General features: G+C 38.4%; 1 protein-coding gene across 2 annotated transcripts in view; it reads right to left on the reverse strand.

Moving 5' to 3' along the window:
• ZDHHC2 (zDHHC palmitoyltransferase 2) overlaps positions 1 to 22,467 on the reverse strand; it is a 33,653-nt gene that overhangs the window by 6,089 nt on the left and 5,097 nt on the right. For both annotated transcript variants that reach the window (XR_015913367.1, XM_088524672.1), the window contains exons 2-8: positions 14,682 to 14,708; positions 10,691 to 10,785; positions 7,233 to 7,353; positions 6,233 to 6,302; positions 4,716 to 4,748; positions 1,371 to 1,491; positions 540 to 672 (exon numbers count right to left, since the gene is read on the reverse strand). Coding sequence is in view for 1 of the 2 variants with exons in the window: in XM_088524672.1 (XP_088380798.1) it covers positions 540 to 672; positions 1,371 to 1,491; positions 4,716 to 4,748; positions 6,233 to 6,302; positions 7,233 to 7,353; positions 10,691 to 10,785; positions 14,682 to 14,708 (600 nt within the window). In the remaining variant the exon portion in view is untranslated. The remainder of the gene's footprint in view (positions 1 to 539; positions 673 to 1,370; positions 1,492 to 4,715; positions 4,749 to 6,232; positions 6,303 to 7,232; positions 7,354 to 10,690; positions 10,786 to 14,681; positions 14,709 to 22,467) is intronic.

The raw sequence follows: 22,467 nt of genomic DNA on the forward strand, positions 1-22,467 counted from the left end.
TGCCTTATAGACTCATTTTTTCCTGCTTCCAGTGCAGGCAAATTTTTGAAATTACTAACTGCTTTTCAGAGCTTTCTAAAAAATTTTGACTGAAGTGTAAACGGGGGCTCTGCTTTTCCAGGGGACAAGCAGATGGGTAGGGGATGTTAGTAGACAACTGAAGGAGGGAAGGATGTACTGCAGGCCCTGCAAGGAGCAGCAGTTCAAGCATGCAGAAGTGCCTGTAACATTTATTACAGTGACCTCATTAAAAAAAAAATCAGCTTCTGTTGATGAGCTACAGATGAGGGAAGATGGGAGGAGAGATTAAGCTCATTAAGTGCTCAGCAATTTGGAGAAGGACACAAAAAAGACAAAACTTCTGGGGAGCAGCAGAACTGGGCAGTCAGTACTGGACACTGTCAGACTCCACATTTTCTAACCAAGATGCAACGACAGAGGAATACGTACGGGTTTGTCCTCTTTTTACATGTCTTCCATACCAATCATATACTATTTATTTTTTTTCTATCAAGCGCAGAAGCATTGAATTTGCTTACCTAAAGTAGATTTATTCTTGCTGACAAGCCAACAATGATACCCAAAGAGAGAAGAAAGGCTAACAGAAAACATGGCTGCGGCAAAGAATAAAAACATGATGTGGAACTTGGCTTGGGTATCAGGAAGACCATTCTAAAAAGAATGGAGAATTAAGCTGTTAGAATTGGTAAAATAACTGTTTGATTTGATTATTAATAATCCTCTCTATTCAACCAAATTCAACTCTGTGCAGACATAAACACTGTACAGTAAAGAGCCTGAATAAACGTGCTACATAGTTGGTAGGTAGCGTTGGGCAAGGTCGCCGACAGCAGGCAAGCTAAAGAAACCAGCCCTTTCCCAAGTTGAAAAATTGACAACAAAAACATATAATTTGGATCTCGATCTTAGCTATGCATTTTGTAGTGACTTCTAGAGAAGAATGGTTTAGATTCAGAATAATAATCTTGTTTAATTAGCCTGGTTAGAATAGCTATGCTATATCATTGCAAATCTTAGGAGGTAATATCCTCCTAAGAAATCTTATAACCATAACAGTACAGATTTTATTTGAAGCTTGTTCATCATATACTACTAAAATAAGTCAAAGATATCCAAAATATAATGTCCCTTGAAAAGGGTTTTCTAAATGATTGCATACTTGTTTCATGCACCCTCAAAATAACATAAAAGTGAAACTTTATAAACTATGAAAGCAGAGAGGGGACTATGATTATTAACTGAACATTTATACCTTATATTGGGACATTATTTACATCACAAAGTTCAGATACGACTTCTTACACAGGAGTAACTTTATATTTGAAGACAGTATGTAGATGTGTACTTACTGTCCAAAACTTGATAAAATACTGTAAATCTGTGGCAGCAATGAAAATGCAGTACAGTAGAGAATAAGCCAAGAAGAGAAGAAAAAATTTATAATTGGAGAATCCTACGCAGTTGTTCACCCTGACAACAACAACAAAAAAAAGTAAAAAGGAAAATGGAATGAAAAGAAAGTTTCATTCATTGCTTTAGTCCAGTTTTCAGTTAAACTCATGTACTCCAACAGAAGCTAGGACCAGTATGTAAACCAAGCTTTGGCCTCTCTACCTGTGATGCTCCGGGCTAATGAAACATACTTAGAGTCCATTCCTAAATCAATGCAATAACTCTGAGGAAGAAAAAAAAAAGAAAAAAAAAAAAGAAAAAAAAATTCCACACAGCGAAACCCTAGAGAACTTTACAAGGTAATACAAATAAATTTTGGCCTATTGCATGAATTCTGTTCCTGGCACACCTAATGTAACTGTGAACTGCAGTTATGGTCGTTTCTTTTACTTTGTAGGTAGGTTTAGGGATCCATGCTTTACTCTTAGGTATACTGCACACATTACGACTAGAGGAGCTGCAATCCAAGATTTTGAATATGATTGAATTTTGTGAGAATAAAGACAGTTTCATTTAATGCATATCCTCCATTATTAATATTAAATAATAATCTAAACTTTTTCATAAGACTCATATTTAGGAATATTCATGAGATCCTTAAACATATTTTTATTTATAAAAAGAAGCAAAATAAACAAACGAACAAATCAGGGAAACTATTGTTGAAGCAATTGTTCCACATCGGTGACAACATGACAGCAAAAGAAAGAGATGAAAAAGATAATAAATACATACCCAGATGTTAAGATAAATCTTGTTTTACCATTTTTATAGACTTCAAGTTTATCTGCTTCCCATTTTTAAATAATTTAAAATTTCACATAATAATTAGTGACTAGAATACACTGCCTAAGAGACATGATGTAGGTTCATTTAGGACTGTAGTTTCACTTTAGAGTTAGTATTTTAAGTATTACAAATTTCAGAGCTATATAAAGCGTGTAATGATATTACACCTATCAAATGAAAATTCCGGAAAGCTGCCCAAGCACAGCTTCCTTTTTCTTTTATTTGGTTGCATTGAAAAGCTAACCAAAGTTAACATTGCACATCTAACTGGTGTGATTCTTGACAAGAGTCTGAGAAAGAAAAAATCCCAGTAACTTCTTTAATGATGCTGCTGTCAAAAGATTTAGATAGTTAAGAGCCTGGGAAAGCCCTCATGCATTGGAAATAATTCTGAAAAACACAAGAAGCCTTGCAGAGTCCCAGTTTCTGTTTCTCCCGCAAATGTAGCAAAAGTTATTGCAAACATTCTCCTATTTAGGGAGATAATGATGGTAACGGCAGGATGCACATGGAGTAATCTTAAAATATTGATGAACTTCCACTGTAATACACTAGTTTATTATAAATCATTGCTGCATGGATAAATATTAAGCTTAGCATCACTATTTGGACAGTTAAAAAGCAACAGCTACGTGTCTATCGTAACTACAGTTAAAGCAGGATCCACAGGACATGGTTCTAACAAAAAGTAGAACACAAATGTTTCCAAGCTCTTCATGATAGTTATTGAAATGTAGGTTTACAATTCTCTGTAGAAAAGTGGCTGTTTTTCTCATTACATATTTCAAAGCTAGTAATTCTGTGCAAACTGTGAGCAATTCAAACTCAGCATTTCTATGGTAAATCTATTTTACTTCCTTAGCATTTCTTTCATGATACTTTTTATGATACTGTTTAGGATATAGAAAAAAATACCAAGTGATATGTTATTGAGCACAGCTGAAATTTCTCGAGTCAAAAGACAGACCTCCTCCTTCGTGTTCTTTTGCAGTACCACATATGGTACCTATTTAAAACAAACTTTCAGAAATTATCTCCCTGCTCTAAGTTTTGACAAAGCCCCTGACCGAGAAGTTCTTACTGGAAGAGAATATTAATTAAAAGATTAAAAAGAAGGTTAACACCAAGGTTTTGCAGTTGTAATGAATGAGCATGTAGTACCAAATCATAAAAACTGAATGAAGTTTACATGTAAAGGCTAACATTTTTGAAGATTTAAAATACAACAATCATATAGGCAACTTGGTAAATAGTAGTGTTTTATTTCAATAAAACAGTTATTTAAAAGAACATATCAGATTGGTGATTTCTTTTATATACTTCCACTTTAAGCATTTTAAATGTTGTTTAAAAAGAGCAAGCTACTCCTGCCAGCTCAGGAGCGAGTTGTTGAACATGCAAGGTAAAATTTGTGTAATTTGCAAGGCACAAAGGTAGATACAACTCAGTTAACAGAAAACATATCGCTGCATAAAGGACATATGAAATTCTTCTTTGGTAACTCAAAAGTCACTGGAAATTTGCTTCACAGGATTCCTAAGGTGTGCATCTTGTTAGCAGTAGAGTTCCTATGCATAAACTATACTTTTTCAGTGATGTCTCAAGCTATTATAATCCTGCCTGCAGCTTCACCTGCAGGTATCAGGAGCACTAGCCTAGAAGTCAGCCACTGCATCACTTAAATCTTGCAGAGCAGCTAGAAGGCAATAAGCATTATGTATTTCTATTCATCACGACACATATTAGCACAGGAGTGATAGCCAAAATAAAGCCTCTGAGAATATCCTCTCTCCCCAAATCCCTCGCACACCAATATCCCTGTAGCACAGGGTATGTAGAAGGCATTTCTATACTATATCAAGCCAAATATTTCTAGCCGTTGTATCTAACACAGCTGCAAAATAAGGGGACCTTATTAAACTAATACTGCATTATGTCAGAAGCTCCAGGCAAAACTAGAGCAGGAGGAGCTTCCCCAGCACACTGTCCTTTGCCCAAGAATCTGGTTTAGGGTCAAAATTGCTTCTGGGAACACCTTGCAATAACCTGCCCTGTGCACAGGAGGTTCTTTTCTGACTGGTTTGATGTGATGTTTTTAAGCTGGGGTAGAATTTCATCATTCAGTGCAGCTAAGCCACAATAACACTGAGACACAATGACTCTGAAGGAAACAGGTAATCCTTAACAGAATTTCTTTTTCTTACTAACCTTAGCAAACTATAGGAAAAAGAATTACCAAGGGTTTAAGATAAATGATATAATAGCTTCTCTTCATATTTCCTAACTAGAAAACCAGAAAATCAGCAAATAACTCCATCTGTTCTGCAAGAACAATGAGTTCACATGAGCATCTAGCTGAAGGAATAGTAAAGCATCACCTTCATAACAAACCCCTCAGAAATCTATTTTACCCAATCAGAAAGTTAGAAAAGGCAAGCAGGTAGTATACTCACCAAGGACAATGATGATCCATTTTCAAAATGCATCTTGAAAAAACAGAAGTCCAAGCATCAAAAAATACAAGTAATGCCAAGAAAGTCAGAAGCAGTTATGTTTGTTCTATTTAAATTAGTAAAGTAGAAATTAAGAATTACACGCACCATCAGATATCTAATCTATTTAGCGAAGACAACTGTTTAATTGACATAACATAATTTACTATATTACAACTACGCAAAACACTTGCTTTATCAAAGATTAGTAATGTAAGAAAATCCCACCTACAACTTCAGCTTTAGGTTTTTTTCATCAGCCTGAATAAAATTTTCACCTGTTGGCTATTCTCTAACAGAGATTTAGAAACTAATTCAGTTATTATTACTTACTGATGTAAATAAACTTATTTTCAAGCATCTAGTAGAGTTTTTGTATAAACACATATGTACGCACACATAGGCATTTTGAAAGGAACTTACCTTACGTGAAAAATCCAAAACATTTTTTCCAATTAATTAGTCTCCATTAATAAAAGGTGCTCAAGGAACCAGACATAATCAGATATAATTGAGGCAAGTGAATTTTGAGAAGTAAGGACTTAGCAAACTTAAGGTATTTTGCAAAACACCTCCTCTAATGAAATTCTGCAAATTTGACTCACATTTCATAGGACAACAGAGGTCATCTATTCTTTCTAACCTACCCAGACATGAGATTGTGTCGTATGTGATGGTGGTTGCATTGTAAGATAGGAACAAGCAAGATCCTCATGTCCTAAATGAGTTCTTCCTTCAGTGCCTTTGCTATTTTGCTGGGCAATACAGTAAGCCTTTTCTGCCTCACAATCATGTTGCAAGATTTGACTCTTTACTGTCTGAAGAGTATTTGATACAGCCTTAAAAGCTAAGAACAAATCAATCTTTTTTGAAGTTAAGGATTTAGATCACTGGGGGCAGGAGGGGAGAAACATAGAGGCACCTCAGCTAATCGAGGAGACATCAAAGAGAAGAACTGAGGAAAGAGCAATTCGATTTCTGTGGAGGCTGGAGGTGACCTTCCTTTCATGTTACACAAGCAAAACCTTCATATTCCTTCCTTAATGAGAAATGAGGCTGCTTGATTGTTTCCTTTTTCTCAAATAAGCATAATCTTCAGATTTTCCAATGAAAAATAGGATATTAAGTTTATTACCTCAGGTAAGTTGTAAGTGTCATCATGATTAGACTGATCTTTAGGTAGTGACCTCTATTCAGATTCTAACAAAAAAAAGCAAATTTTTGTTTAGCAGCTATTTTTGGTAACATTCCTAAGGAAAGTTCGTTATCAAAATTCACAACTTAACCTTTAGGCAAAGGATGCATAACGCCACCTAATCCACATTAGAAGAATCAAGAAAGTCATCAAATTACAGTAAACTACAGATTTCCTTAGAAATAAACAATCCTCCCCAAAAATCCAAGGATAAAAAATGGAAGTTTCTCTGTCCTGAAAAAACATATGTTTTAAAAAGTATTTATTAAGAATATTTTCTTACTTGTCGCATACAGAACAGTGATGGCAACGATCTGGTTTCACAAGTTGGCATCTGTCACAGTATCTGATTGCTAAAAAAGTTACAAGATCAGATATAAATACAGTTAAACATTTTGATTCCTGAAGTCTGATCAAAAGTATATTCTTAAAAACCCAACTCAACAGAACTCCTAATAAAGTATTTCAGCATAATCAGAAGCATTGCAAACACTGAGGCATTCTGTATGTATTGTCATACAGGATCTACCAGCGTGAACCCAAGGAGCTCAGATTTTGGAATCAACCTGCTCAGGATTTTTTCCTCTAAACACTAGTGAGATCTACAAAACAACCAACCAACCAAAAGATCTACAAAACCCATACTAGACCAGAGAACCATTAAAGACCGCTCAACCACAAAAATAAGTGCCATTTAAACGATTATTCTGACAACTTTGATTTATTATATCAGGTTACCTTTTGGATTTGTTTAGCTAACAAACATTCACATATTTATCATTAGGTTAAGAACAAAGGAAGACCTTCTGCTCTTGCAGCTGAACCACCAGTGAGTGCAAGAGTAACACATTATTCTGGTGATCCAGTTACACACTATGCACAGTGTATGATAATTCATATGCAAATAATGTTTATTTTTTTACTTATGAAAGAAAATGGGAAATCTATGCAGTTCAAGATTACTATTGCTTTTTCCAAGGTTTATTAATATTAGCAGCCATTTTTTAATTTTTGTTTGTTGTGAATCCCATTTAAAATCATAAACTGTACACAGCATTTTCCAATCATCTGCATAAAGTTTCATAAACATCTGAGGTTGCATTGCCTTGGTGTGTTTCCATCAACACAGATCTGCACGATTCTTTGGTCAGTGTCTTATTTTCTGAACTATAAAAAGCAGTTCTTCCCCACAATGCAAACTTCTGAAAATTCTCACTTTTTTCAGGCAGCAAAGCACCTCTAGCCACCTGCCTTCAGTGGCCTCCTGAACTGGCAGCATTTACCTCCAGACATGGTCCGCGTGTAGATAGGAAGATCCTTGGCTGCTCGTCTCAGGACTTCCTGCTGGGATTCACCTCTAGGCTCCCTCTCTAGGGATTCCTTGTCTGAATATGACAAGTGGAACTGGAAGCAATTTTTAAAGTCAAGGATATGTTAGTAAACTTCAAGGTAAGTGTCTCCAGACCCACAGGAGAAATATTCATTAAATAAAGATGGCTTAGTGGCACATACACGGTATCACAGCGAATAACCTCATGTCCCTAGAGCACTAATTCAGTTTATAGTGATTTTTGTCTAACAGTAGAAATAAGACCAAATTAAAATTCTTTCTGATGTACTCCCAGTTGTATGTAGAGACTCTTCAAGAGGAGGATCAAAAGCTATCATAATCAAATGTAATTATCAATCCCTTGACAGGTCAGCTGATCTATTTTTCTACGTCTAGATATCAGCTAGTAAATATAAGCCAATGTATGCCAATCTCTATATGAAAGAAAATAGGCTACCAGTAGTAACAGTAGAAACGAGAGCTGGATTTCTTTCCTAATGCCTCGCACCGTTTTATTTATTCTTTGTCATGGGAGAGTCACTGCTCTCTTTGTGCATGTGTTAGAGTGCTTCTCCTTCAGAGACTGACTGAAAGGATGGAAGAGTTGGCTGCCCTGAATGTGATAGAATAAATTTGTTTTAACACCAAAGAACTGTGACTGCCTCTGCTGCTGTTTAAAATGACGATGACTGGTGGTGTTCTAGTAAGTGCTGAAAGGTAAAAACATTAGTGAAATAGATACACGGTGTGTGCTAAGAAATCAAATTCTCCTGTCCTCTGCAGCACAGCAACAGTCAGCAATGTAGCTGCAGCTTCTAGGAATGGGGAGATGCAGAAGTCTGTTAACTCCATAAAAGAAATAAGCCACAAAATCACTCCTGAGGAGAAGCCTGTATTGGGCAGGAAGATTGACTGTCCCCAACTTGTACCAGAAAATAGTGTTTATTCCCATAAAAAATGATCAGTTCTTGACCATTTAACATTATTAACTTTTTTTCCTAAATAAATTGGCACATATAAAGCTAAGAAAGCAGGCAGAAGCACATAGTCAGAAGCCTATATCCACATCTTTAGAGAAAGCATCAACCAACATTCTTGAAAAGAGCTCATCTTCCAAACTAGAAACTAGAGGTTCATTGGGTAACATGAATTTCTAAGGGATCTTTTAATTTTTCCCTAGCAAGTTTACACTCTTCTGGCTATTTTTTTTTTTAAAGGTGCCTCCTGTTTGGAGCACATGAAGGTATCACTCCACCATTACAAAGTTGGTTCCCAGAATAGTTATGAGTCTACAGGAAACGGGAGGTTTTGGTGCCTGGGAAACGCCGCTGGTTCCCATCTTCACCATCATCGCTTGCACGGAGCAGGTGCACACAGGTGCAGAATGGCAGCGTCTAAAACAAAACCCCTCAAAGACAAAAACACACTCGGGCAACACCTTTGCTACAGAGTCTTAATCACAGCAGTTTTCCTCAGCCACTGAAAGGCAACTCACAGGCTTTCAAGGGAAAGTAAGAAAAAGCCCTTACAAAGTATAGGGACACAATTAACCGGTTCAGGTAACACAGTATTGCTCAAGTTTGAAGTATTTCTCTGGACAATTATTTCTAACTGGGAGGGATAGCAAGGAAACATTGAACATTAGAAGAAAAATGTCAGATTAGTAGTATTTTAAATTCAAAGCCACAGCAGCAGTAGTCTGACTGGTGCTTTTTATACGTGTAGAAATTTGAAATAAGTGTAAGAAAAGAAACACATAGCCAGTGTTTTTCCACCAGCCAGTATTCACTAGAACAAAACACAAAGGCCTTATGCCTTTTTTTTTGTCTTTGGAAGACTATTTCTTACAGTAGGTATGTCAGTTTAGTTAAGTGGAGAATGCATCCTTTTATATTTACAGACTTTATTCTAGAAATTGGAAGTTGGACAGTCATTTAACACTACAAAATACCTCAATTAATTGAAAAAATAATGCTCTAGCAGACTAGCAAGAAGACATGGAACAACAAAAGATGTCATTTACTGTCAGCAACACTGTGTTAATTGAAAAAAACACTGAAACATCACATACTGCTTTCTAATACCTAATTCCACTACTTTTAGTATTTTGCTTGAAGTTCCCTGAAAATAGAGTGACTCTAGAATCTGAGCAAAACAACGAAGGATTTGTCAAAATGCTGACAATAACCATGTCTTAAGAGTCTTTTAATGGGATCAGGTCAGAGACTGAATAATTTGCTAGTTATTGCTATAGTCACTTTAAGCATACATATACTCTGCTATGGAATTACTAAATGAAATCAGTTCTTTTCATTTATCTATCTCCTCTCTCCTCGAGCTGTAGTAAAGACTACAACATGAATTTTAACACAGTACTTAGAATGACTTGCTTATTCCCACAATTAAACATCTCATTAGCGCATGAAAGCAACTCTTTCACACAACAGACAGTGGAAATCACAAGCTATTTAGTTTGTGTTGACATGGTAGTTATAGGAGGTGAAGTTTTTATGAGACCACCTGAAATAAATGTTGGCTTTGTGGATATTAGGAACTGTAAAGCAGCCAACTCATGCCTCCTCTTAGCCTCACAGCTTAGGTGATATTAGCACTTCGTACGGAAGCCAGAGCTTCTGCACAAAGCCAGGATGCAAGAGGCCAAAAGCTTGCTTTGTTTGTAGCAAGTCACATAGGGAAGAACTGCTTTAAGGCTATGACATTTTTCTTTTCTTTTCTTTTTAATGTTGTTAAAAATAACGCAAAGTGGTTTGAATATGGTTTCGTACTTTAATATTCTCCTAGACAAATGGATTCTCCTTATTTAACTTTTCTGAAATAGCTGGTCTTAGATTTTGGGTTTGCATTCAACATTGACTTCTATGCAGCAGCTGTTCCTGCTTGGCCACAGCAACTTCCCAGCCTCAGCTTACCTGACTGTACACTCACTCCCAAATTCCCTCAAGTTCCTTTATGTCAAACCAAAAGAGGCAGACTCTGTAATTTAGAGAACAACTGAAAAATGCTGGCAGGTAACTTGGAACATATGTCTTAAACAGGTGGAAATAAAATTTCTCTCACATAAACATATTGTATTTCCATGCAAATATTTAAACCCCTAGTTTGAATAACTGGCATTTTTCAACTAGAGACTTCTATTTTCCTTCTCTATATCCTAACTGTCATCTCTTTTTTAATCTATTCGAAGATTTTTAAATTTAGTAAAGGCTTTTTTTTGGTCTTGTCAATTATGCTGTTTGCAATCTGACTTATTCCTAATGAAAAGCTGTAACTATCAGGTGTATCTTTTTACATACTACAAAGCGGTTAAGTTCATAGCCTAAATTATTCAGCTACTTCAAAATCAAACATTTGACCAAGCTGGTTCAGAAACAAAAGTTAAATTTATCTTACTTCTTTTGAAGGATTCATTGGTAGCGTAAAGATTGTTTTCCAATATGACCAGACGAACAGCATGAAAAATATGTGGTAAGCAACCAGGCACACAACTAAAATCGAAGAGGAACAGAATTAATACAAATAGACCAGCAGTACTATATTACTTACAAACAGATACTGTACATATCACAAATAGTTACGCTAACAAATGCAAATACAGAGGTTTTGCAAAAGCTTCGCAACAGACAGATTGCACTGCAACTTTACATAATACAAATACAGGCTTACTGTGCTTGGAAAGTCATAATGTAGGCTAAATATTACAAAAGTTTGAAGGGAATTGTTGACACTCTATTAGAATCCCATAACTAATAAGCAAGCATCTTCCCTTTATCCATTTGTTAAATCCTATTTAAATGACTTTTCTCTGCCTTTCATTTTATAAATCATTTATGCAGAGAGCTAGCTACACCAAAAAAAAAAAAAAAGCTAAAAAAAGAGGAAATACAGCTACCTAAACAATGATTATAGAAGAGTCCTTGAGTATATATGGATATGTTATCTGTATATTAACTATAATCAATTAATTTATTTTGCTGGATTTTTTTTAGAATAGAGAATGGTTTTAAAAGATTGCAGGTTATTTAAACTTGAACACTACTTTTTATTTTTCAGAGTCGGTACTCTTACATTTCTAAGGAGATGTCAGTCATCATTCATTTTGCTGAGATGTTTTACTAGAATACTGAATGTAATATTAACTTGGTCAAAGAGCCTGCTGTGGATTCATGTGTGTTTCTGTTCAAAAGTTCTTGCTGTACATATTGGTTATTCTGTACGTTATGACAGAAAATAATCACTGATACAATTCACCACAGTAAAGATGGCATCCAAAACCTGTGAGGGTGCCAGAGCCCTGGCACAGGCTGCCCAGAGAGGCTGTGGAGTCTCCTTCTCTGGAGATCTTCCAAACCCGCCTGGATGCCACCCTGTGCCACGTGCTCTGGGTGTCCCTGCTGGAGCAGGGGGTTGGACTAGATGATCCCTAGAGGTCCCTCCCAACCCTAAGCATTCTGTGATTCCATGAAAATCTGTGTTCCTTGATTAACAAACTGGAAAAATCTTACTGGTTTAAATAATCAAAAGAAGTAAACTCCAAGTCAACCACAGCTCAACAATCCTACTCCAGACTGTATTGAATCACTATCTTGTTGTTACATGGGCATTTCAAAAATTGTTCGCGTCTTTATCGAAACATTTTATTGAATCTAATAAAAGCTTATCTAGACAAACAGAATTTTTTAAACAACAATATATTTGTGGCATAAAAATGCAGGCAAGGTAAGACAATTTATACAAGTTCTATACCCTGTGGATGTACTGATCTGTGGTGAGAACAATGGTTATAGAGATTGGTAAGAGAGTTCCTTTTTCTACATTAAAACAAAGACTGCCGGAGGAAAACCAAATTTTGGCCTGGAAGCGTTATCTTTAACGGGAAGCTGTGCTTTCCCTTTGAAGTGTGCACTCCAGACACCCTCCTGTTGGCTCTCGCACCCGAGTTCTCCGAGCAGGCCAAGGTGAGGACCCACCTTTCCCGAGCACCGGCCCATCAGGCTCCGTAGCCCACGCTGGAGACCACGGCCTATGGGAGCTCCGCATGCTCCTGAGGCAGGAAAAGAGCAGCATTTCTGCTGCAGCTCACTGGACAGAAATGCTCACCTCTTTTATATATAAGCATGATAGAAGGAAAAAAAAAAAAACTCATTTTGAGATTGCATAGGACACAATATGCAAAAAAGGGCTGAACAGTCCATTCCTGGTCTGTGTCCCCATTCTTATTTTCTTGATTCAAGCATGTTTTTGAAAGAAGCCTCAAGTCTATTGACTCAGAATGAAGAGTTATAGCTACCTTCCTTCCAGAAGCCTGGCCTGGGATGCAGAAAATGTCTTTAATCTCTACAGTCAAACTGCAGGTTCCCAGGAGATAAGGCAGGTGAATTTGGGTTAATTCAGTTGCTTAAAACAAAACAAAAATCCATACATCTCCTAAGGAGAAAAAACAATATGCAACTACTGAAAGTACTAACCAAGGGAATGTCAAGAGAGAAATAAAAAAGAAAAGAAAAAAGAAGCCACATTCCCTACTGCACAAACTGTCCAGAGACAGTCCAGAGACTGAGTGGAAGCAGCACACTGTAAAACTTCTATTACTTTATTTTTTAACAGAGAAGGTATGCTTTGAATGCAGTAAAAAAAAAATTAAAAAAAAAAGTTTTAAAATATGCTCCTTTCATTTCAAGACTTGGGAAAATGTAACATATTCTAATGTTCTTATTTTACCAGTTAGCGACTCCCAAAGGATTTCATTTCCTTCTTCAAGGATGTTTTAGTACTGGAAAATGTTTCCAGACCTGTTTAATGCATAGATTATCAGCAGCAGAGGATTTTTTTTTTTTAAACTCCCCTGTGGGGAAATTAGAAATCTGTTCCTTTTGCACAAATCATACTGGAAAATTATTAGAAGACAGGTAAAACCAAGACAAGACAGCAAAAACTGAGAAAATGCAACCGTATATATTATTTTTCTGGAGGGCTCTTGGTTCACTCAGCTCATGGGATCGAGAATAAATTGCTTGAGAAGCAACTTTGGTACTCTGCAATGGAATTTGGAAATCTTAGTTCAAGAAGCTAATTCAAAAAGCATTTTTCTGCACTGTCCAACTCCAGTTTTTTAATCAGACAGATAGATTTATTCCCTTTCTCAGTTTTGTGCATTCTAGATCATTCATGACTCGCCTTTGTCTTCTCCCTTACATTCCCAGCTCTTCATCCGCTGACACGACGTCTTCTCCCAGTTCTGGGATTGGGTGGATGTACAAGAACATTCACAACTAACCACAAGAGTTCCAGGAAGGCTTACAAAACTGAGCTAATTTACACTCTTTCTTAAAAAAAAAAAAAATGCATACCCCTTGCATCCAGAAAATCTACTAAAGCCACCTAGCAGGTCTCAGACCCACACCTCCGGCATCACTAGAGTTGCCTGGAAAGTTACAATAACTTATAATAGGGGTAAGCCACACTTCTCCGATTTTCATCTCTGAAAATTCTTAGTGCAGAAAGGTGGCCAAGGTAGATTTCTCAAGTGAAGTTTGCTAAGGCTTTGAGTGGCTAAAAGTAAGGAAGCACCTTTTTTGTTGTTATTAATTATAATTTGTGCTTTGTGAGAAATGGCTAACTGCACATCAGTCTTTATTTTGTTCCAAGGAGCTGCAGAAAACTGGAATTATTTCAAAATTTGCAGGTGCTAAAGTTTGCAGAGATGGTTTTGCACTCATAGGCGAGAAACCACTGGACAGATCAAAACTGTTTTCCAAGCAAGCATTTCTTATTTGGCAAGTGCTTTTTCTCAGTAATGAAATCTCAAATGACTTAATAAAAACTGCTGAAATTGCACAAATTTAAGCAGTATCCACTTGGCCTCTTAACCTCCTTTCATCTAAAAGCTCCACAACCCCACATTTTACATGCACAAGTTGCACTGTATTATGAAAACAGCACCTCGAAAAGCACCTCAAAGTCACAGCCTCCAGGTAGCAGCTCTAATGGCAGCAGATCAGGCAGTTTAATTTTCTTCTGAAAAGGTTATGGATCTGAAGGAGTCTATGACAGTGGTTAAAATAGAACTGGAGAAGTGAAGAAATGACCTCCAATTTCAGTATGTGGTCCCTTCCCGCGCTAAAAACACACACACCTTGCTCATTTTTAAAGATCTTCCTTTTAGAAGAGCTTTCAGTGTTATGAATGGAAAGTCTAAAACAGGATGTTTATAGTTGGCAACTCAAAGCCCGTTAAGAGTGAAAGGTTCTCATCTTTCTGATCGTATTTTGCATGACTAAAATAATTTTTGAGAATAGCAGGATTATAAAAGGAGCTGAGTAACATCAAAAATATATAGCCTGATACATGAGTTACACTTATAAACCTCTAATAAAAATCTTACCTTTTTCTCCAATATTTGTCATTGTTACTGAAAATGAGAAAGAGAAAAAGAGTAAAAATGTTTAAATAGCAAATAAAACAATTATTTTAAGCTTCTGTTTTTCAACCTAAGGAGGAAGAGTAAAAAAAGTTTAAGACACACTGTAAATTTCTTTATGGTACAGTTGTGTAAATTCATGATGAAAATAGGTAAATAATTGAAAACAACGCCAATTGCCTATGAAGTTTTCCCAGGCTCCTATTCCCAGGCTTAGTTCTCTAGCACCTCCCTATCTGAAGTTCAAATTCAGTCTGAAGTTAAAGTTCAAGCTTAACCTAAGTAAAGCCACTTCCAAAGAACATATATTTTCTTTATTGTCATTGTAATACTTAAAGCGTTATTGCTTATATATGTTGCATTATTGAAGTGGATATGTCACATTCCAGAACGGTTTTAGCCAGGAGTACTCAGCATTACTTTAGATCCCAAAAGCACAATAATCAGAGTAGATAAAAGTGGCATTTCCTTTAAGAAATTAGCCACCAACTATGGGATTCTGAAATAGTAAAAGAGTGGGAAAAGTCAGAGTATGTCAGCAATGGAATACATAAGTATGATGTATCAGTCTCTGCATCTATAGAAAATATCTTTTTCTTATATTTATATTCCAATCTCAGTTGCATTATATTAATGAAAAAAAATCTCCAAGAAAGACCAAAAACTCCAAAGACATTAAAATACTCTCTTCCATCCAAACTACTCAAGCACACACTTATCCATCCTAGTTGAGGAGGACGGATCACACAGAATAATATAACAGCACCTACAATTTCCAGGGAGAGCTACTAGCTCAGACCTCACAGGGGCTCTTGCTCTCACAGCAAAAGCAGCTGCACAGCCTGCAGGCAGATCCTACGGAGAGGCCAGGCAGCTGTGCCATTCCTGGCCTGGTTTGTCAAACTTTCCCAACTTAGGCTTGTTGGTGGAGTAAGAGTCACAATTTAAGCACTTCTTGCACAGTGCAGGAGTTTATCACATAAGCAGTTCTGCTCCGCACTTGACCAATGGCCTGGCAGAAGTGAAGGCGTGATTGCCTCTCAGGTTTGAAGAGAACATCCATTTGGGGGGACCAGTCAATACCCACATGAGCAGGGCTGCCATCCAGAAGGACCTAGGCAGCTAGGGCCACCTGGACCCCTATGAAATTCAATGAGGAGAAAGGCAGAGTCCTGCTCCTGGGCAGAAACAAGCCTGGGCAGCCATGGAAAGAGGAGCAGCTCTGCAGAAAGGCCCCAGGCTGGTGGGCCACAAGCTGAGCGTGAGGCCACAGTGCCCCCAGCCACAGGAGGACAACAGTTCCCTGGCTGTATGGATGGGGCACAGCCAGGTGAGGGAAGGGGTTACTCCTCTCTGTGCAGGGCTTGTTAGACCACATCCTGAACACAGCGACCAGTCTGGAGAGTGATTAACTGAGGCAACTCCTGCAGCAAGCTACCAGGCTGGCCAAGGCTGGAGCACTTGGCCTGTGAGGAGAGGCTGCAGGATCGTGCCAAGTTCAGCCTGGAGAAAAGGCAGGTTGGGAGCAGTACCTATGGAGAGGGCACCAAGAAGATGCAGCCAGGCTCTCCACAGCGGTGCATGGCAGGAGGACAAGAGACAATAACATAAGCTGAAACAAAGGACATTCAAACTGGATAAAGGGAAAAGCTTTTTCTCATGAGGACAGCTTATCTGTGGAGCAGGTAGCCCAGAGAGGTTGTGCAGTTTCCATCCTGCACATTCCTTGAGGTTTTGAAGACCTGACTAGATAAAACCCTGAGCATTGCACTCTGATCTCACAACTGGCCCATAAGAGGAGGAAGATTGACTAGTAGGTGATCCAAGATCCCCTCCAACACAAGTTATTCCATGATTCTATAACCACAACAAAACAGGTCTACTAAAATGGATAGTTGGCTACAGCTTTACCAAAAGGAGCACATATCTTACCTGAGGGAAAGCGGTGAATTACCATGGTTAGGATGATCTTAACAAAAGTCAGAAAGACACCAGGAGTCACATAAGCAGTTACAGAATCACAGAATGGTTGAGGTTGGTTCAGTTCTTTATTCTCTCTTCAAGTTTCTACTTTAGCACAACTTGATAAGCTAGATCTAGGCTACTGCTACACAGAAGTTGAGGGAAGAAGTCTGCAGAGCAGAGATGCTGCAATATGAACATGCAAGAACTTGGTAAAGTTTTTTAGAGAAAATGTGCAATTCAAAAATGCTGGACCTGACAGACTAGGCCAAAACAACCAATTTACAAATTCCGATTTTCTCTCTCCACTAGGTTGGCCAGCAAGGTCTGCAGAATCCTCACCGCTGCCTTTTCGCAGAGCTTACACTTGTCTTCTTGCAGTCACTACTCTCTGCTAACCAGAAAGCCTCAGGCAGGCATACAGTGCAGAATCACTAACTTCAAACCAAGACCCCCTTGTTATTTTATGTCTAGTTAGCATTAGTTTGCACTCTTGTGGAAACTCCCATAGTATTTCCCAGAACTGAGGAGCCGGAGAAAAGCAGTACATCTGCATGTTGCACAGAGTAAGTCTGCAGCTTGGCTCCTAGGGCCAGGATGGATGTGGAACAGAGCTTGAAGTTTTTCACTGAGCTTTCACAGCGGTTTGTGGCAGTCTCTCTTCCTCACGAGGAAGAGCACAGAACATGGCTGTGAGAGAACTGGTGCATCATTCCTTTTAATTACTACAGTTTATCCAAGATTAATGCGCTTAAGTTGAGAAGATAAATCTCATCTTCTGATCATTGAAACTACATCAGACAAGAGCGCTCTTCTATCCGCTTCATCCTCTTCCCTAAAATAAAACAGCTGCTGGGAATCAGATCCAAGTATTAATTAGGACAGATGAGAATTTCAGTGCTGATGGTCTACGTGACCAAGAAAACCGGCCAAAATAAAAGTTTGTCATGGAAGATGTTTAACAAGTTCCCTCAACCCATTACACTCAAATAAGAAACAAGATAAATGTAAATTAAATAATTTCTAGCTTATTAGAAGATTATATTTTTAATGTAGTCAAATGTAGACAAAATCTTTGTCTACCCTCCAGATATAATATGCACTTCAGAACACGCCTCTGTACAGCAGCCAAGCTTTTCAGTTTTCGCAATCTAGCTTAGAAGCCAAATATTCCAGGAAGTCAGAAGCTGTAGACCATGAAGGCTAAAACATAAATGCCTCAAAATGTCCAGCTAAGTCCAGTAGGCTGAGAAACAGTTTTAGGTTTTTCTGGACACCTCTGGACATTTTAGTCTATTTTGCCATCTGCTAAGAACCAGAGTTATTTTACACTCTCCTAAGTTGCAGCAATAAGGACTGAAGTCTGAAGACAGAATCTAGGATCTTCAACGTAAGTATTTTTTTTTCCTCCAGACCATGATTGATGTTCACAGGGCAACTGCACTGCTTAACAAACATCTCCTCAAACTGTGACAGAGAGGAGCACTCAAGATATCCAGTATCTTGCAGCTTTGTAAGATGTGAAGGATCGCTCCTTATGCTCGTGTCTTTTTAAAGCACCATTGACAGAGGCTCCCTGGAAGACATATAGTATGTGGGGCATGAGGGGCATCTGTGGTAGCACAGAACTAGAGAGCAGATAAGGGTGACCCCCCTCCCAACCCACAGGAGCACAGGCTATATAGAGACCAGTTCAAAGATAACCCTTCAAAATCAAGGCATCAAACCCCCAAATTACTTTGAACTTTCTCTATTTGTAAAATGACTGCCATACAAGGACTTCTGAGGATAACTACAAGATGCTCATACTTAGACAGTTTAAGCTCATGGGAAATCATTTTGTAACAGGAAAAACAGAACAAAACTCTGACTCATTATTTTTAGATTTGATCAAAAACAAGTTTGTTAATTTTCCATCTTCTGAATAGCACAGCTAGATTTATCAAAAATCAATTCTATATTTTTCAGGAGATACAGACATCTGGCATTGTTATATTCTTCAATGGTATTTTATTATATAATTTTCTGTGGACAATTTACACACATCTTTCCAGTGGTTTTCTCCTTTCTCTTCCTAGGGATTACGTTACTGCTGGCAACACACAAAAAAGTAGGTCAGACTACATTCTGTCATTAACAAACATCAGCTTAAATACTGCATATTTGCCTACTGGTAGTCAATCTGCATACAAGTAATGAGTGCAAAAAGTACTTAAATACACAACAACTAAAAATAACCACCTAGGACACACCTATTTCTACCATTAAAGAAGTTTTACAGATTCGAAGGAAAAAAAGCATAGAATTATTTGAAATTGTATGGCATGATAGCTCCTGTATTTCCAGGAACAGGTATAACTGTGAAACCAGGGACCCCACCTTCAAGCATTCCTTAAGAATTTTCAGCTCTGTTCATCTCCCCAAGCACTGCAGGGCTGATTTCAGCAAGAATTAACCTTCCAAGGCCAAGCACTGCCACACTGCCAGGATTTGGAGCTCAGCTCCAGCAGGCTACCGCATCCCTAGGGGCTCTCTGCTGGGTTATGCAGTTACAGAGGGCGTTTGACGGAGCAGGGATCGGGCTGGGACACGCGCGGCGCTCGGGCCAAGGGAGCTGCGGGTTTCTCGAGGCAGCAGCACCGTGTCCCGCTCGCCACGCGCCGCGCTCGGCCGGCAGCACGCACGGCACGTGCTGCGCTCCACGCTGCCGACCGCGCTGCGCGGGCGGGAAGAGCGGCCGCTGAGCGCAGAGTTACACTACAAAATAGGCGGAAAGGGAAAACAACGAGCAGAGGAGGGAAAATTCAGGGTGGGGAGGACGCACAGAGAAGCCAGGGAATTTGTCTTCGAGTTGCCGGTTATCTTCCTTACTGAGCACAGTCTTTCAGCATTAGGTATGTGGCCTTGATAGGCAAAGAGGAAGATACTCAGTGAATACCCGGCCTTGGAGCGCGCAGGAGGAGAACAGGCCAGCACAAAGGCCCCTGCACTGGCCAAAGTGCATCTAGCCACAGAGCAGCCTCAGAACACAACAAGTCTGAATGAGCAGCCTATTTATCTCCAGGTAAGCTGTGCATCTTCCCTTGACTCAGCCAAGTTGCTCTGCACTGGCTCAGACCTTCATCTGAACCGCAACAGGGTTTATCATTCTGGATCTACGACCCCCTTCTCCAGCAACCTTTCTTCTCAATTTGCCCCAGAAAGTTCGGCAGGAATCCATCTGCAGCACTAGAGACAGCACAAAACACTGCCAGCAGAAACCCCAACAGGACTTGAAGGATGAGATTCCTGTTAAGATTTGGCATCAGTTAATGTTAAATCTTACCTGATTTCTTTCTACCCCCCAAATCAAAGGTCTTGAATGATGAACATAATACTTGGACTACAACAAACAAACAAAAGAACACTGCAGAAAGCACTGATTATTTAAAGCTCTGATGGGTATAAGGATACAAAATCTTGTTTCGACAACTTAATGTATATTTTTAAATATTTAAAATCAGGACACAACATAGCAGAATAATGCTTTTTTCTTCTTCTTCTCTGAGCCTTTGCAGCCACATCTATAAATAGCTGTTGCTCTCAAATGTCTGTATAATTTTACATCCTTATCTTATCCACAAAACTAAGTACATACTTTATCTTCACAGTGTACCTGAAGCTGTAAAACATCGATATGCAAGTGCAGTTTAACTCATCTCTCAGTACACATAGAAACACTCTACTCTTAACGACAAGTGTTCTACTCCTACCTATTATAATTTAGGGAAAAAAAAAAAAAGCTAGTAACAAACTACCTTTTTGCTGGACCAGGTAATGTTTTGCACTGATTTAGAAAGACAAGGTGAAGACCAAGCTACCAATGCTTCATTTAAGACAAAAGTGACAGAACTGTTTCTGGCAGATTTAAGGTCAGCATAAGCAGTCATCAATAACCCATTCGTTTTAAGGTTGTTGAAGAGAATCCATAACTGTGTGGGTAAATTCTGCTTAATCTCTAGCACCATGTACCAAAAACTACATCAACATTCAGCTATCCGATACAGACTGCTATTTGATATTCTTTTAGGCTATCGTTCTAAAAAACATTAGTTTTGAATTGGGTACAACCAAAAACCATGCTCTCACACTCACAGACTTACTATTTATCTTCCAAGTAATGGAGATTACTCCAAGAGAAGTTGTATTTTCGGATCCTTTTAGAAACAGGGAAAGCGTATGCTGGCAAATAGACCTTTGTAAGCTATTACGCATCCAACAGTGCTAAATCTTAACTGAAAACACCCCCTATCATAAATCCTATGCTTTCGACATAAAGCCATGGTTTAAACCCCAAGGCACAAAACCTGCAGGTAGTAGGTGCTACACAGCAAGAAAAACAACCCTACTTAAAACAGAGGGTAATTCAATTTCACAAGCGGAGAAGAGAAACTTCTCAGGAGGAGGGGGAACATCACCTTTTGGAGGAACTAACCAAGGGATTAACTATCCCTTTGGAATTCTGAGAAAGAAATCAAACTGAAATTGGGAAATGAAGAGGAATTTTGCTGGTTAAAATTCAAAATGCCGATTTTACTTCAGCTGGGAGTTTTTAAGTTTTTTTAAAAGTAGACAGAGATTTCAAAAGACAAACTGTGGTGTTTTCAAAACTTGGTATAAAATACAGGCTTTGTTATTTTAGTACCTACTGTCAAAATACCCATCAGCTACCCTTGTATTAACAACATCCAGCTGCAACTTTGCAACCTGCTTTTATCGCTGTAGCCACAGGGAAGCTGCGGACAGTTACGAGACACGACAAGCAAATACCCTAAACCTTTGATCCATCTGCAGAACACACCGACCAGAGAGCTCAAATCCAGGGACCAGGATGTTGAGCCTCCACATTTTTATAAGGCACCAGGCTGTTCGCTTCCATCTCTGTATTCCTGCTGCTCCCGTCTATTGGGCATTAATTTGATCCCTAGACTGAGATGAAGCAAGCAGCTTGCCCACGATAATTCCCATTCCGCTGATGTGTTTCTCATGTACAGGAGCAATGGATGAAGAGGATGAGGGAAATATGCCATTTGCAAATAATGTTCCTTCTCCAAGGGCCCTACATGGAAATTTCATCAGCTTCAGCTAACGAAGTTCAGCGTACTCTCTGGATATAGCCTGTAACTTCCCCTCTTCTTAAAAGGGCATCTTTCTTTATGGAATTTTGGAATATTTGCCAATACAAGACAAAAGCAAAGAAAGATGAACTATGTTTAAAAAAATTCCCTAGCTCTACGCATCTACAGATGTAGCTATTGCATGTACAACTGGCAGGAGTTAGAGGAGAATGAGATTTTATTATATACCTCCATCTATCATGGATATTTTTATTTGAACACCTTGCCTTTATCTCCAGACGTGAGCATGCAAGATCACGCTGAAGCCTCTAAAATGTTATCCAGAAGAATAAATCTTTTTTTCAAATGCTGCCAGTCCCTTAGAGCTGCAAAGGAATTTAACAAGAGTTGTGGCGCCCCGTGCAAATCTCCTCTGATTTAATTACAGGCTACAAATTAATCAGAGGTAAAACCAGACTATGCTTGAGAAATCCTGGATTAAAATATACCCACTACTACACACTGCCTTCTCTAGCACATGGACAGGATTGTTTTTAACTACTGAAAAACTATAAATATTTAATAATTCCTAAAAGCAAGTAGTAACTACAAGACACAGTGATTTCTCATTTCCTTAGTTGAAAGGCATACTGCTAAACATACTTCCACCAGCCCAAACAAATACTCTTATC

The sequence above is a fragment of the Tinamus guttatus genome, unplaced genomic scaffold (genome assembly GCF_059628265.1).
Source record: "Tinamus guttatus ecotype Peru unplaced genomic scaffold, ASM5962826v1 Tinamus_guttatus_pri_ptg000213l, whole genome shotgun sequence".
NCBI classification, from domain to species: Eukaryota; Metazoa; Chordata; class Aves; order Tinamiformes; family Tinamidae; genus Tinamus; species Tinamus guttatus.